At 40.5% G+C, this 17073-nt stretch overlaps 1 protein-coding gene across 7 annotated transcripts in view; it reads left to right on the top strand.

Moving 5' to 3' along the window:
• The window catches only part of NEK10 (NIMA related kinase 10), a 227445-nt gene extending 211319 nt beyond the window's left edge, over window positions 1-16126 (top strand). For 5 of the 7 annotated variants that reach the window (XM_046002046.1, XM_046002044.1, XM_046002042.1 and 2 more), the window contains 5 exons: window positions 2462-2570; window positions 4750-4802; window positions 4888-4943; window positions 9969-12180; window positions 12750-16126. In XM_046002046.1, the coding sequence (XP_045858002.1) occupies window positions 2462-2570; window positions 4750-4802; window positions 4888-4943; window positions 9969-10017 (267 nt within the window). In that variant the 3' untranslated portion in view covers window positions 10018-12180; window positions 12750-16126. Of the gene's footprint in view, window positions 1-2461; window positions 2571-4749; window positions 4803-4887; window positions 4944-9968 lie in introns of those variants that run through there. The other 2 variants (XM_046002043.1, XM_046002048.1) reach the window with 2 other exon arrangements.
• Window positions 16127-17073: the final 947 nt, after the last annotated feature.

Raw genomic sequence — 17073 nt, 5'->3', positions numbered from 1 at the left:
AAGCTGGATAGATCACTGGTATATGAGATCCGGTGGTTTCCATCTCTGTTTTGCAAGACCCGCTCAGAGCACGACACAGAGTTAAGGGGCAAAAAAAGATGCGCTGAAAGAATATGTATGTCAGAAACTAGAACTGCAAGAAGTTCTGGGAAGTTTCTGGAAGAAAAATAAATGTACCTGGGATTTAAACACAAGACCAATGAATTTTAGTCCTTGGCTTCATCCACAGGCCCACTCCTCTGAGGATTTGCAGTTCTTAAGCTGAAGGAGACTGTTAATGGAGGAGGCACCCGCATCCTCAAACACTCCTCTTTTCAAGGTTTGAAACAACGAAAAGGACTCGTCCTTTTTTATAAAATGGCTATCTTGACCTGCCCAGCTCACAATTCACACATTTCACTGTGTAGCTTTAAATACCTTCCTGTCTCTGGACGAGCTAGGATTCCAAGGTGTTTATTTAATAATTAAGTTGACTTAACTAAGCTTTCTATAATTAGAATGAGCGTTTTAGGCAGCCAAATTACTCCGATGTTCAACCACATGAAAAACAATCCCATCTGAAGTCATTTGGAAGGCAATACCAGGAAATCATTCTCAGCATTACAAGACAGAGCAAGAAACTTAGTTGGAGCAACCTACTAGCTTGGCTATAAGAAATAGAGTGCTTAGGCCTACCTCTGTGGCGTCCTAATAACATTGATGAGAATGTTACTAAGGCATGTGACCATCAGATCCTCCTGCAATCTTACGATCTTGTCATTTTACAGATGGGCTATTCGTTTTATCAGTTGTCAGTGAAGCAAGGGAAATAAATTTTCAAGAATAACAAAGGATGGAACCATAGTTTTTTCCTGGAGTGTAGTATTCTTTGGCAACATGGAGATTGGTAAACACAGAAATAATTTGTATTTGTAGTGTCCAAAGTACACAGATGGAATAATGATCAATTACTCATCGGAAATGTTCTTATTAAGGTATAAAATGCAGAATGCACCCAGTGAGGGACCTGTACCGCTCTGTGGACTTGCACGTCCATGCTCTTCCGGGTGATCACCACTTACTTCACTCGGTAGAACACTTCCGGTACTGAAGAAGGCTCCTGCCTGCCTTTTCCTGGTCAGATCCCATCTTCTGCCATAACGTAATCATTATCTTAATCTTCATCGCCACTGTTTAGTTTTGTCTGCTTGTGAAAATGGCTGTACATGAAGTTATACATCTTATATATCTCTTCTTTGGTGTTTTTGGCTTCTTTTGCTCAACATTCATTCATGTTGCTGTTTTTTGTGCTTTGCAGAATCCCAGTGTATAAACACACCACAATCTATCTATTTTTCCATCTGTAGACATTTGGGGTCAGAGGTCCTCATGTCTCTCGTGTGTATACCTAAGAGTGGAATTACAGAGTCATACGGTAAACATTGTATCTCAATGAATACTGCCAGTTTTCTCAAGTGATTGAACCATGGTGTATTCTAACTCATTAGCAGAATAGGGGAATCCAAGGTAACTGCTGTTGCATAGTCTAAATTGTGCCATTTATTTCTGGTTTATTAGTAAGAATTGGCATTTTAAAAGTATGTTATATTAACATGGCATGAAAACTCGACCAGCCCAAGTGCTGGTTGGAATTAAAGGTAAAAGAAGTTTGCAAAATGTTTACAGCCTAAAATTCCACTTAAAAAATTCAGCTTTGGGCGCCTGGGTGGCTCAGTGGGTTAAGCCGCTGCCTTCGGCTCAGGTCATGATCTCAGGGTCCTGGGATCGAGTCCCGCATCGGGCTCTCTGCTCAGCAGCGAGCCTGCTTCCCTCTCTCTCTCTCTCTCTCTGCCTGCCTCTCTGCCTAGTTGTGATTTCTCTCTGTCAAATAAATAAATAAAATCTTTAAAAAAAAAAAATTCAGCTTTGTGGGAGAGCATCAAACAATTGTCATTTAGTGAATTACTCTCTCCTTTAGAGTGTTGGGGATTAATGTTTGGAGATTAAAATTAAGCAATGGTAATTTAGAAAAATGTATTAAGAAACTCGTTTGCCCCAGTCAATCAAGAAGGCTTTGTTTAGAGGAGATACACAAAAAACAATGATGATGTGGGCTAATAAGCATATCATTCTGCTGAATAATTGAGTTTATTTCTCATACACCTGATACAAAGAACATTTTGATGTCCCAAGCCTGTGCCATTATTTTTCTATCCATTTTTATCTTGCTCTCATAAAGCCATGAAGTGCAGGGTTGTTTTTATGTTTTCATGTGACCAGGGAATTATCTACCTTGCTTTCACTGTAATTTGCCTGCCTCTGATTTGGAAGTTCTTTTGAAAGGAGAATGTGCCTTTCTCTGTTTACAAGAGCCTGAAAACCACAAGCACTAAATTCTCCACGCCGAGACATAGGGAAAGAGGTCTCCTGTCCTTTGCTTCTGACAGTAGAATAACATGTGGCTTTGCCTTTTCTGTTCCAGTTATCTCAGGGATCTCCAGAACCCATTGAGCCCAACTTTTTCACAGCAGATTACCATTTATTACATCGCCCATCGGGTGGAAACAGCTTGTCCCCAGATGACCCGACAGGTAATGGTCTTCACCACAGGAAATCTGGTTTTCATAAAGAAATATATTGTTTGGATCAACAGCTATCCTTAAATGATTATCTTCAATTTAAAAGAAAAATAGAGCTTATTTTGATTATCTATGGCAGTAGTTGGAAGAGATACACAGTACAAGTATAGAAGTTCCCTGTGAGGTTTATCATGCCCTGTTGTGGCAGCTTCCTTGATCATTTATTCATGCCATAAACAAACAGCAGAATCTGTTTGAGTGAATTGTATTTCCTTTTATTTCTTCTTATCTGATGATGGGAAATCAAATGCCCAAAAGCATCCAGGGAGATAAAAAGCAGAAATGAAGACTTTGAATATTCAAAATGGAGAACATTTGAAACTTACGTGAAGAATGTACATCACACATATTTAATTTGATTTTCCTTTTTGCATTAATCTCACATAGGGAGACGAGACAATGTATCATGGGGATTAAAGGTGCAGATTCTCAAAACCTGGATGCCTAAACTTGAATCTCAGCTCCAGCATTTAGTAGTTGACCTTGGACAAATTATTTGACCTCTTGAACCCCGGTTTCCTTGCCTATAAAATGGGGGTAAATGTGGAACTTGCACTATAGGGTTACAATGAGAATCAATGTAAACATATAAAAGGTACTTGACCATTAACAGGGGCTCAGCATAATGTAGCTCTTCTCAAGATAACTGAACTCTCAGAAGAGGTTTTCAAACTACTCTGAAGTTTCAAGTTTCCTTAATAATTTTCAAATCCCTACAAACTATAGTTACATCACTCAGTCACATAGATAGATATGACGGCTTAAAGGGAGACTCTCCATCCCCTCACTCCTCAAATTAGGCAAATCATTTCACGTATTAATCTCAAACTTTCCCTACATCTTGGACTCCTGGGATAAAGCCAACCTGTAGGCTGAATTTTGTTTAAAATAGTCCCTGAGAAACCCATAAGATCAAGATGAACTGTTGTCTAAAGTCTTTTGCTTTGAGAAACGCCCCCAGGGCAGGTCAGGCAGTTTGTAGGCCAGACTTCTTACAGTAGCGATTCTGCGGAAACCAGGAGCTCTGGTGGAAATCTCGGGGTGGCCTGAGAGACAGTCAACGGATGTCCAGGGCAGCTGGAGGGGCCAACCTGGGGTGGAGCAGGCAAGTGCCGTTCTAGCAGGCTGGCTACAGGCTCGCCCAGCAGAGCCTGCAGGCACTTTGGGGAACACCTTAGCTCACAGCTTTGAAGAGGAGCTGCCAGGACTCATCAGCCTCCTGCCTCCCCTCCACTTCAACCTATTCCCTCTTGTCTCTCCTAAGTGGAGGGGGTTCCTGGGCCTCCCTGCACACACCGGTATTAATTGATCACAGTAGAAGATGGCCAGCATTGCTTTGGGGGGCACTCAGTTGGGTGAGGTGCTAGTCTATCATCTTTAGAACACCCAGCAGGGGCACCTGGGTGGCTCAGTCTGTTAGGCGTCTGCCTTCAGCTCGGGTCAGGATCTCAGGGTCCTGGGATGAAGCCCCGCGTCAGCTCCCTGCTCAGCAGGGAGTCTACTTAAAAAAAGAGAAAAACAAAAACAAAAACACTGGCAAAGAAAGTATTGCCTCCTAGCATTAAGTGTGCTGTATTTCCCTGTAGGCAGTCATGGAAAGAGCCAGATCTTCATGTCTTCCCCTGCCTACTTCTGCCTCCCTCTAAGAATTCATTTTCTTTCTAGCACACATGAACTGGTTTTGCTTGTAGCTTAAGGAGAGTTTTTTAAATCAGAAAACTTGCCCTTTGGGTCATTTGTGTTGGGAATATCCCTCACCTGTCCTTTGTGTTCACATAAATGGGTGGGCTCACACATGCCTCTCTAACTAACTAACTAACTCTCTAACATGCCCAGTTTATACCCCGAGAAATGCTCCGAGATCTTTGTGTATTATTTTGTGATGGCCACCCGAAAGGAGCCACTATTAAAGGAAGAGAAACTACAATAACAAAAAATTAAAAAATAAAAGAAGAGAAACAAAGCTTTTGAATATTCCAAGCAAGGTGCTCTGGAATGTGCTTAGAAGTACTTCTCTTCATCATGACTAAGTTGACCCTGTTTTCACTACAGTTGAGTTGTAATTGTCAACAAAGTCCAACTAAGAAAATGTGAACCGAAGGTCAGACTTCCCGTAACCTATCTATTTCAGGTCTACGGACCAGCTCGGACTTGGAGGAGGGAATAACATATGAGCAGATGCAGGTGAGGTTTTTGTAGTGCCTTTGAACTATTTTATTTTGTTGCTTTTAATTCAGTACTAACCCGAATATTTTTTTTTCAACGTCAGACTGTGATTGAAGAAGTCCTAGAGGAAAGTGGTTATTACAACTTTACATCTACCAGGTGAGATCTAGAGTTTTCTTTTAAATGTGAAAGTTCAGTTGAGATCATTGGATGTTAGATGTAGTTATCCTGGATTCCAGAGCTTTTTTTCCCAACTTTTATTTTAAATACTTTTGTAAATCTTGGCTTAGACCGATACAACCATGGGTAGAATATATGTTGCCCATCTTTTGTATGGATGCAGCTGCTATTTTTCTGTTGAAAAGAAAGGGTGATAGCTTAGTGGTAATTTACTCCCAGAAAAAAATAAGAAACATAATGAAATGGAAAAGCATTTCTAGGTTGTTTTTTGGTTTTGTTTTTGTTTTTAAATTAAGCATTTGTTCCATGCTAGTAGAGCTGTAAACTCGGAGTTCCATCACTGAAATGTACCCATTATTTGTATAGAATGCAGGGGGGAATGCAACTAAACAAAGGATCACTTCTGGTGAATTTAAGATATGCTTGTGGAGGGGCGCCTGGGTGGCTCAGTGGGTTAAGCCGCTGCCTTCGGTTCAGGTCATGATCTCAGGGTCCTGGGATCGAGTCCCGCATCGGGCTCTCTGCTCAGCAGCAAGCCTGCTTCTCTCTCTCTCTCTGCCTGCCTCTCTGTCTACTTGTGATCTCTCTCTGTCAAATAAATATATAAAATCTTAAAAAAAAAAAAAAAAAGATATGCTTGTGGAAGAAGGACTTGTTGTTACGTGTTGCCATTTGCTTACCCTAAGTAAGAAACCTCAGTTTATTGTGTATTATCTTCTAACATAAGAACTATTTGTGCTCTAAAAATACAGTGTTTTATCACTTCTGGCCAGTTCTGATTCCTGCATTTTACTGTTGGGCACAGTGTTGGCCACAAAGATTTGGGTGCAGTTAGTTTACTTGAGAGGCAATTCTGGAAACACTGGTAGGGGAGTGAAGAAATAATTCAATAAAGGTTTCATTTTCAAGCAAGTAACTCTTGTGGCTGACCGGGGCTAGGTCTCACTGGGGAAATCTGAGAGCCAGTCACAGAACAGGTACCTCAGGTATCCACCCCACTCAAGGGCAGAGGGATGTTTGTCCTTTGTCCTAGGGTGTTTGTCCTCGTGTTTCCACTGGTCATTGTTTGCAGCCTTTCCCCAGAGAATGGTAGTTCCCTGGCATTTCTGGCCTTCTGTAAGGGTGAACAGAACAGATTCCAGAGACCGGAGAAATACTCAGGAAGAGAAGAGCAGGCGCTGGCAGCTGGAAAGCAGGCCCGCTTGCCGTGGATGAGGGGATGAGGGCACTGACAGTATCTACACATGAGTTGTCTCTTGACTTTTCCAAGGAGCCCCTCACAACTGAGTCCTGAGACTGATCATAAGCAGCCACATCCCCATTCTCTGTGGCTCCATGTTCCTTCAGTTTGTTCTCTCAGAGTGGCCTTTAATGCCTGAAGGAGCTGCCTTCCTTCCCACTGCTGAAGCTCTCTGTGACCACTGTTTAAGTCATTCCAGAAGTTGTCTCTAAAGCTATTCGCCATGGTAAGAGAAAGAGGCCTCAAGAGCATCCCGTTAGGTTCTTGTATGGAAATTTGATTCTTTTTTGAGGTTAGTTCAGTCTCCAACCTTTTTTTTTTTTTTTTTTTTTTACTTCTCTTATTTCAACAAGTTGTTTATATAAATCACACATAAGATTATTCAGCTGCTTGCTCTTTGGGCTTGATAATATATTTCCAAAATACGACCAAATGATGAATAATTCTCATTTTCCAAAGGCATATTATTAATAGAAATCACCATCTTCCTAATTGCTCTCCTCTCACATTCCCTGGAGAGACTTGGAATCTTCATTTTCTGTTCTTGGGCTGCGTACATCCAGCTTTTCATGGAGAGAATGATTGTCTTTGTTCTAGACTCTTAGCTCCTTATTTTAAGTGCCTTTGGCTTGGAGTGGGGGCAAACGTCAATTTTGTCATAATTTGTCTGCATATTCTCAGAGACTCAGGGTCTTGAGCATTGAATGGCTTCTTATTTTTGCAGAAACTTCGCTAAGCATGAGTGAAAAACCAGGTGTGTAAGGAAGTTAGGGAAGCTCTTACGAGAGCTCTTATTTTTCCTTAAAACGTAATTTTATCCCTTTTCAGTTCTATCCCTAAGTTTTAAAAAATTCAAACATTATTTCTACTTTCTATTTCTACTTCCAAAGCTGTACCCCTCTATTAAAAGACATCGCAAATTTTCTTATTCAAAGGAATAGATAATCAGATGCCTAATAATGAAGACAAAAAGTTACTTACAGTTATATTCAGAGTTGTGCATAGAATATGGAGAAATGGTTTAAATGATCAAGTTCAAGAAAAATACGTTGGATATGACATACATAAGATTTTCTCAAAATGCTCCAAATTAAAGTGAATCACTCACAAAACATTCTTATATCCATGATATTTCCTTTTCATGCTCTTATAACAATGAGAGACTATATCTTGAGAGAAGACTCTTCACAGTTTACTAGTAAGAATAACCCTTGGCTGTGCTTGAAGTACTCGTTTACTGGTGTTCCAGATGAATTACCAAAAGATAAGTCAGCCTCCACTTAGAAGCACCTAAGGGTTCACATGCTAGAAAGACACATAATTCCAAATATGAACCAAATCAGGTAGTCAGTGATGATTTTTCCACGGTCAAAAGATAGAGGATGCTAAATATCCCTGGACATGAACAAGAATTTGGAACCAGAAGAATGTATTTTCCCTAATAGGTTCCACAGAATAGCCAATAGCCAATATTATCAAAGATGCCAATAGATGCTCCCTGAAAAATAAAATTCTGTGATCAAATAGATTTGGGAAACTCTGAAAGTATACTTTTCCAAATTTAGAGGCTGTTGACACACATTACCATATCACAGAGTCTGAGATGCGCTGTAAGAAATCTGTTAACCTTGTTTATCCCAGTATTTGTGCAATCTTTCACACGAAACACAAGTTCAGAAATCAGCCCTCGTGCTGTGGTTAGAAATGGGACACGTGGTCTGAACTCCCAGACCAGTCACCAGCATCTACCCAGATCTGCTGCTGTTCTCGTTCTCTTTGTCATCATCTTAATTGTCATTGTCATCATCATTGCAAAATATCATTGGTGATGTTGGTCACACAGAGAATTGCATATATCTTTTCTGTATTACTGAAGTTTACCACTTCAGACAGTCAGTTCAAACTTAAACGCATCTCCCAAACACCCAGACAGGAGCTAAAGCATGAACCCAAGACATGGCACATTTTTTTCCATAATTTTTATTATTTTTTTTAATAAACATATAATGTATTATTAGCCCTAGGGGTACAGGTCTGTGAATCGCCAGGTTTACACAGTTCACAGCACTCAGCATAGCACATACCCTCCCCAATGTCCATAACCCCACTCCCCTCTCCCTATACCCCTCCCCCCAGCAAACCTCAGTTTGTTTTGTAAGATAAGAGTCTCTTATGGTTTGTCTCCCTCCTGATCCCATCTTGTTTCATTTATTCTTTTCCTACCCCCCAAGCCCCCCATGTTGCCTCTCAACTTCCTCATATCAGGGGGATCATATGATAGTTGTCTTTCTCCGATTGACTTATTTCATTAAGCATAATACCCTCTAGTTCCATCCACGTCATTGCAAATGGCAAGATTTCATTTCTTTTGATGGCTCCATAGTATTCCATTGTGTATATATACCACATCTTCTTTATCCATTCATCTGTTGATGGACATCTAGGTTCTTTCCACAGTTTGGCTATTGTGGACATTGCTGCTATAAACATTCGGGTGCACGTGCCCCTTGGGATCACTACGTTTGTATCTTTAGGGTAAATACCCAGTAGTGCGATTGCTAGGTCATAGGGTAGTTCTATTTTCAACTTTTTGAGGAACCTCCATGCTGTTTTCCAGAGTGGTTGCACCAGCTTGCATTCCCACCAACAGTGTAGGAGGGTTCCCCTTTCTCCGCATCCTTGCCAGCATCTGTCATTTCCTGACTTGTTAATTTTAGCCATTCTGACTGGTGTGAGGTGGTATCTCATTGTGGTTTTGATTTGTATTTCCCTGATGCCAAGTGATGTGGAGCACTTTTTCATGTGTCTGTTGACATGGACACTTTTAGCTTAGGTCCCTGAGTGAATATTTAGTTAGCGATAGAAGCTATCATCAAACCGAAAGCCTCAGGATAAAACCATTATCCGTTAGCTCTCTTCAGGGACAGTTACTGCAACTGTTTAAATAATGGGGAGACTACTTGGACTGTTGTTTAAGAAGCTTGTCTTGGGCACAAAATGCTGCATTAGGAAAAGGAAAATAGTAACAGAAACAAAAATAGCATCAAGGAGCCCTAAGCAAAGTGGGGGATCCTTCACTTCCAGGCTTCCGGGAAGGGGAGGCAGAATGAGTTGAGAGGAAGAAAGCAGTATAAAGACAATAAAATAAGCTCAAAACAAACTTGGCCAGCCCAAAGCATGCTCTATTCTCGATCTTTGCAGGAATGTATGATTAAATTATAGTTTACATTTATAAACATTTAGCTTCCTTACCAGAAGGAGACAGCCTAGCATGCCTCAATTTTATCCTTGTTGTTTGTGAGAGTAAAACTGTTTGAATCCTGTGGGTGAACAGACGTCAGACATATCCTCCTTATATACTTAGGGGTACACATTAACATTTTTAACAATGAAATCTGCGTTGAGAAGTAAAATTTGCAAGAGAAAAAGAAATCTATAGTTTGCATTGCTTTTCCCCCCAATTAACTGATAACATGTAAATTAGATGTTTAAAACTATAAGCTACTTTGAATGGGTGTTTATTTTTCTTCTCTAAAGGGTTATCATTTCCAACAGAGTTTATAATTTGAGAAAGACCCTGTTAGCCCCAAACTTCAGCAAAATGTGGCTTTCTAAAATTGTCCCATCCTACTATGTTTAGAATCATCTTTTCTTCCCTGGGATTTATTTGCATATATCCCTGAGCTACTGCCTTTGAAGTTGCATGTGTGAAGTCAAATATATATATGACTATAGTGAACTCTTGCCACTTCTGAATCTTCTAGATATCACTCCTATCCGTGGGGGACCAAGACTCACCCAACCAAAAGATGAAAACCCAGCATTTTGAATGGACTTCGTTTTCCTAGTGAAGTTCAAGTTCTGGACTTCAGCTCTACCAGACGCCCAAGGATTGGGAGCTGCTGGAAGGGTGTGGAAAAGACAAGACCAGGATGCCTTGGCCCCTCCAGGCCTCTCTCTGAAGGTCCTGTGCTAGGACCTTCATGTCCTGTGCTAGGACTTCCAGCATGGGAAGGCTCTGCTCCCCGGATGTGGTAGACACAGAATGACAGGGCTGTCAGTGTGCTCCTGGGAGAAAATGCTGCAGAATTCATCTATGGGGAGAAAACTTGCACCTCACAGAACTTTCCTCCAAGTTAAAAAAGAAACAACAACAACAACAACAACAAACCAAAACAAAGTCATATTTTTCAACAGAATGTTTTATATTTAGGATTGCAGAAACTATGTTTAAAGGCATCTAGCCTTATGTGTGTATAAAAATAGTTTTAGAAAGAGAAAATTACAGACCCCAGAGTAATAATATATGGGCAATTCATTGTATTCCCCAATTTTTTCCTTTATTTTAAAAGAAATTTAAAATAGGTGATTGAATTTTGTTGTTGTTGTTGTTTTAAGGAAAGGATTGGTGGGTGCTAGTGGTCTGAAGACAGTAGACAGTATTTGTAACCTTTGCACAGCCTCTGGGAATAACTGTCAAATTGTCGGATGTAAGTTAGACTAACAGGATATATTGCTGTACAGAGTGTGTGTATATATACATATATATGGGGGGAGGGAGGAGAGGTTTTGATTAGGCTAATGCTTTGCTGCTAATCAAACTTATAGTGTTTTTAGAGCACTTTGAAGAGTTCATAGAATCTATGAAAGCGATGCAATATTCCTTATTCTAAGTCCCTTCTCACTAAAATTACCTATGTTTTATTGTTTGGGGATTTAAAATGAAAACAAGTTATACAATTAAATGTAAGTCCCTTCTTTATTCATTGAGACATTCCTACAAAACCTGGAAATCAGAATGCCAGATAGTGTTTCATTCCTAGAGACTTTGTGATGGAAATTTTATAGATTCTTATTGGGCTAACATCTCTTCAACTGGTTTATAACTGGTTTAATATCCAGAAATGCCCTTATTGCCAAGTCAGACTGCACTTCTAACTGCTTAAAGAACATTTTAATTCTATATAATTAGTAATCTGAAAGCTGAAATTATGCTTTTTATTTACTTCTCACTTAGTTCTGGTATCTTTATTTACATTGATATATTTTTAGTATGATTGAACAGGATTTAGTTCATATATTTACAGTGTCTGAAACATAATAGCCTTTTGTATAGTATAGAAAATCTCTTAATGTGAACCCATACTATTTTTACAATTTGTTTGTTCAACACTTAAAGGCTATCCAAATTTCCTTTAACTAATGCCTTTGAAAATTGCCAATGAATCTTTGTCTTTAGGCCAAATTAATGATTATAAATATACTGTAATTTAAAATAACAGATGCAATTAGAGTAGTGAAAAATGTCATTTTCAGCTTTCAAACCAATTCCATTCATATGTGAAATTTATATGTAAAATCAAAATGCTATGATTTTGTTGATTTACCCAGGTAAAATTTTATTCCTAGCCCAACTGAATTTGAACTTGCACTACTATTTTTTATATCTTTTCATGTATGGAATGGGCACATTTCCTTGTTATTTAAGAGGCAGAGGCCTACAAGGGCATAAATTTTCATTGTGATAGAAGCCAATACCTAGAAATAAACCAAGCTGCTGGGATGAAAGTTTGAACAATAAAGTTCTTTCTCAAATGATAATATATTGTCAACGATGTTTAGAAAAGAATACTATTCAGAGGTTGCGTTTTGGTTAAAAAAGAGAGAGAGAGAAATGATTTGTTTGAAGGTGTTTTTGAATGCATACAGTTGACCAGAAAGGGAACAAAATGTTTCCATCAAACGGTTTCTTTTAGACCATAGACGTGGCATTTACTATGCTAGAAGCCAGGATGAATTAACAAAGATAAACCAATGGATGTCAGCAGCTTTAGGTCTCTTAACTCTATGCTGACAGATGCGTTCTTTTGCCAAGGTCACGAATGTGTGCTGTTTGATTCCCTTCATAGTCTACCAGTCGCTGGATTCACGTTCTCGCAGCTCAAGAGCAGGCCTCTAAGAGAAAGTTGGGCGCTGGTAAGGGACCCATCTCGTGCACAGAGTCTCATCCCCATAGCGATGTTGCCCTTTCAAAAGCCCTCACTTTCTGATCTCCTGATGAGAAGCCCCCTGGCCTCACATGGGAACAAGAACCATCATCTTACTTTCACTCTCCAAACTGCCCTCTAGTGCAAAGATGTTGTTACTTGAGTGTAATAGGCCTCATGATCTTTCTTGATTGCCTTTAAATTTTTTCTCTTTCTCTTGTATAATTGTTAATTATTTGTTGTGCAATGGTATCCCTGTGACTTCGTCTCGTTCTCAGTCACTGGATATTGGTATGGGAGAGAATACGAATCAAACTTTCCAGATCGCTTTGGATACACAAATGCTTCAGTTAATGATGTTTTGATCTACGAACTCTGTCTGAATATGTGTACTTGAAACCTTAATTTGCTTTTTAAAAGCAAAATGTTCCATTTAGGAAGTGACTGCCGCAGGCATGTGTGCTTGCCAGTTGTTGACCTTGTTCTTTCTCAAATGATAATATATTGTATATATTTTTTGTATATATACAAAATATAGATATTGCATATATCTTCCAGATATGTGCTATTTCACTGGAGGTCTCCAGGGAATAGTGACATGGATACCAGACCCAGTGCTCCTGGGTGAATTTCAGGACCTTGCTGGAGAAACGCTGCTTAAGTTTAACGTGGACACTTGGATGGCGCTGGGTGGTGTGCACACTCTGGTCATTTGAAAGCAGAATCTAATTAAGAAACACTGTTATGCAGTCTACCCAAATGATGGAAATGATCAGGAGGTAGGGTCTCCTTAGAGGTACCATCAATGACTAGTAAGTACTACGAATTTTGATGATCAACAACAGATACAAGAGTGGTTGAGGGCATGCAACTCCAACAATATCATCAGTTACTCGCCACTCATATTTAAGATGTGGGAAGGCAAGAACGTTGCTTAGTCAGTTGTATCAGTATTAATATGCATCGTATCCGCATCCCTCTATTTGATTGGCTGAATTGCAGACTATTTTTATTATTGTCTCTTTTTCTTTCGTGGGACTGGTGAGGAGCCACGTACAGCAAATATGCTGGACTCCTGTAGAAATGGCTTCAGCTTCTATTTGAAGGCAGGAAAAACTCCTTTGTAAGCTACTTTTATTGCTTGCCTTTCACTTTTCCTGCGGTGCGTATTCATGAACACAGAAATCTGCTGGAGGCGATGGAGACGAACCAGGCCGCAGCTCCTCGGCAAGCGGGAGATACAGCTATGAAGAGCTTGTGAGCAAGGGAAGCTCAGTGCTTCCCTAGGGTGACCTTGACTCTTGGGGTGAAATTCCATCTAAACGTGAAATTCTTCATGTTCAACAACTAAATGTAATAATAAGTATATTTTATGTACCTTTAGATATTCCGGATTGTGTCCTTTGATGGCAATGGACAGAATTTCGGATAGATTATCTTTTCCATTGCAATGTGCTGCTAACAGTGTGCTTACCCTTGGATGCCATTTTTCACGTTGATAGGAAGACACAAATGTCTCAGGGAAACAACTTTGTGATAAAGAAAGAAATTCTTATGTGTGTCATTGCGGTTAAATTGCATATTGTAAATAGAACTGTTATGGTTGATTACATTCCTGCTGTGATGTTACTTTGAGATTTGCAAGAGGGATGGGAAAGATTTTATGATTCTGACGGAGTGACTGATGGATATTGCAAATTTACATGTCTTTTGGGTCCATAAACAACAGTTATTTTAAAAATGAACATCATGCACCCTAGAAGCATAGCAGCATTCTTAGTCTGTGAGCCAGGTTAGTTTTTTGTTTTTTTTTTTAAATACATAGAAGCAGTCATGAACCAGTTGTTAGCATCTTTAAAAGTTTATTGATTTGATCATAAAAGTGAACTCTATTCTCAACAGAAGACTGAATATTATTCCTCAAACTGTAGCAAGCTGCCCTTCCCCCCCCCTTTTGTGCCATGAAGCTTTGCACTGTACCCAGGACGTGTACTTAGAGGTAACAGAAGTGCATGCATCATAGGAAATACGCGATTGCGTAGAGGCTGTCATTTGGAAATAGCTTTACCTTTGTTTCCTCCGAACAAAGATAGAAATTTTGTTGTTTATAGAAAACCAGTGTCACTTTGACAGCTAATCAGCAAGTGTGAGTAGGTGCTTGGAATTGATGTGATGCGCTCACAAGTAAAAAATTAGCTGAAGGTTTTGCAAATGTGTGATGAGCCCGTCCCATAAAACCAGCAGAGAGAGGTTTTGAACTAACCTAACAAGCCCAGAGGAACAACAGCTGAAGGTCTCAGCACCCACAAGTCAGACTGCAGAGGCCACTTATAAAATAATACCTTTAACCCATGATTTAGTTTTACATTTCAAGTTCCATTTGAGTCAGAATTCTGGAAAGGAATATAATGCTTACGAATGGCTAATAAATTTTAGTTTTCCTTGCCCTTCATACAAGTATGTTTACCTCATATTTCAGTGAGTTTGGAAGGAGATGGAGCTGGCTTAGGGACCAAGAAGGAATGCATGACGTATTTGTATGATCCCTGCATGACATTGAGGGAGGCGAATGTTAGAGATAAAAGATGACTCTTTCAAGGAGGTAGGACAGTCTGCAAACAAAAACTGAGAAGTCATAGGGCAAGCAGGAGGCGAGTGGTGTCCCAGAGCCTGGCACCTCCCAGCAGGCCAGTCCCCGGGTGGCCGGTGATTGGCAAGGGGCTTGGCAGTTCCTGATGCTTGAATGATTCCTGCCCCTGGGTTCTCCTGGAAGCAACGGGTTGGGTCTCTCCCCGACGTGCAGTTCCTGAGGAACTGGTCATTCGGCACTGTCACCGAGGAGTTGACCCCTCAGGAGAGTAGCAGATGGGCCCCTAAGGCGCCCTGGTAATGTGTTGATCCCATTGTTAGGACCAGGTCCCTGTGAAGCATTCCAAAGACTTTAGACTCCTCTCAAAGACACAGGTTGTGTCTGCATTCAGTGAACGTGTTTCTACTGCTGACAATATGTTTGCTTCCCCATCTTTTATCCATGGCCTCGGGCCTGTTTTTCTAACAAAACAAATTTTGCAAGAGATATATGTGGGCTTTAAATAGATAAGTGCGGGCAGATCTGAATACATTTACACTTGGCTAGATTCAAAAAGCAGCATTTCTATGTATTTCAGTTGTTTGTGAGTAAACCAATTGATAATCAAGCTATGGAAAGATGCCATCATTTTGCTCTTCCAAAATGGGAAACAAAAATCACTTCAAAGGACAATCTTTCGAGTGCATTTTGTGTACTGACATTTAGTGGATCAAAACTGAATTATGACGCTTCCTGTATTCTGTTGTTCCCAGTGGTGAGTTTGGGAAGATCAAAAAGAACAGAGAAATATCCTCTGGGGGGTGGGGGGGGGGAGTACAGCCCCCCATCTTATGTGGCCCAGAGCTTCCGTGTTCTGGACAGCCACAGCCCCACTGCACCCACAGAATGGGAAAGTATCTTCAATTTGCTTATTCTCCCTTACCTTGCAGGAGCAGAACCTTTTCTGTTCTAGTCCCATCTGCAGGCCTCTTTCCTGTCTGGCACACGCCCCAGCTGCCAGTTCCTCCAAGAGGAGGAAGTGCACAGCTACAAGGCTTCCTGTCGGGGACCCTGTGTCATTAGAGGGAATGTGAGGAGTTTGGGGACGGTGCGCGGTATGGAAGGCAGAGGGATGATGGGCTTCTTCCTCTGCACGTGATTCTGTCCTCCCAGACCTCCAAAACACTGCTGCTGGGAGCACACTGAGGGCTCCAAGGTGACAAATTCTGAGGCCCCGGAGGAGAAGAAAAAGGCAATGCCTCTATGAAAGATTTATATAAAAGATCCAAGTGACCTTTATTTTTGCTGTTGCTTAAATATGCTCTGTAAATTGCTAAAGAAAATTAAATACGTATTTTCAATCTTATTGGAAAAGAATCTCTCTTTTGTCAAGAGTTTATAGGAAATTGTTGTCGCTTTTCTCTGACCAACTCTCTCAATCTCTCCTTTATGCTTATGAGTCTTCTGATTAAAAAAAAAAAAAAACTCCCAAAAGGTGATCATATATGTTTATGTTCAAATATGTCCCACAGTTTTAATTGGTGGCAACTCTCTACTGCCACCAATGTCACATAACATGTATTTCCAAACTTAGTGACTGAAAAGGACAAGCATTTATGATTTCTCATGAATCTGTAGGTCAGCTGCGTGTTCTGTTGATCTGAGCTGGGCTCCGTCATGAGCCTCCGGTCAGTTGTCAGGTTGCCTGGTTCTGGATGGTCTAGATGGACCCAGATGGGACAGGTCAGTTCTCCCCCACGTGTCTCTTACACCTAGCCCAGGTGTTTTTTGTGGTGGCAGCAAGGGCCAGTGCAGAAATCCAGGATTCCCCTGTCAAGCTTCTACTTGCATCAGGTTTTCCCAGTTCCCATTGGCCAAACAAAGCAGATGCCATAGTTAAATTTTGCGTGAATGTGAGAAGGTAGATCAGGTCTTTATCCCTGTGTAACAAATTGCTATAAACTTAGCAGTTAGAAATGACGCAAATTCTTTTATCTCGAAATTTCTGTAGGTCAGAAGTTTGAGCATGTTTTAACAGGGTCCTCTCACAGGCTGGAATCAAAGGGTGGGAGGGGGGCTGGGGTCTCATCCAAGGCTTGGGATCCTCTTCCAAGATCATGTGATCTTCAGTTCAGTGTTTGTAGGGCTGTAGTCTTCAGCAACTGGATGCCACCTGTAATTCCTTGCCATATGGCCTCGCCCATAGACAGTTCACATCAAGGCAGCTTGCTTCTTCAAGACCCACAGGAGAGTTGATCTCTTTCCCTTCTCGTTGTGGAGGAAGAGAGTTGTTTGGTTTTTTTTTTAAGATTT

The sequence above is a fragment of the Meles meles genome, chromosome 4 (genome assembly GCF_922984935.1).
Source record: "Meles meles chromosome 4, mMelMel3.1 paternal haplotype, whole genome shotgun sequence".
NCBI classification, from domain to species: Eukaryota; Metazoa; Chordata; class Mammalia; order Carnivora; family Mustelidae; genus Meles; species Meles meles.
This window is presented reverse-complemented; position numbering and strand designations above follow the sequence as displayed.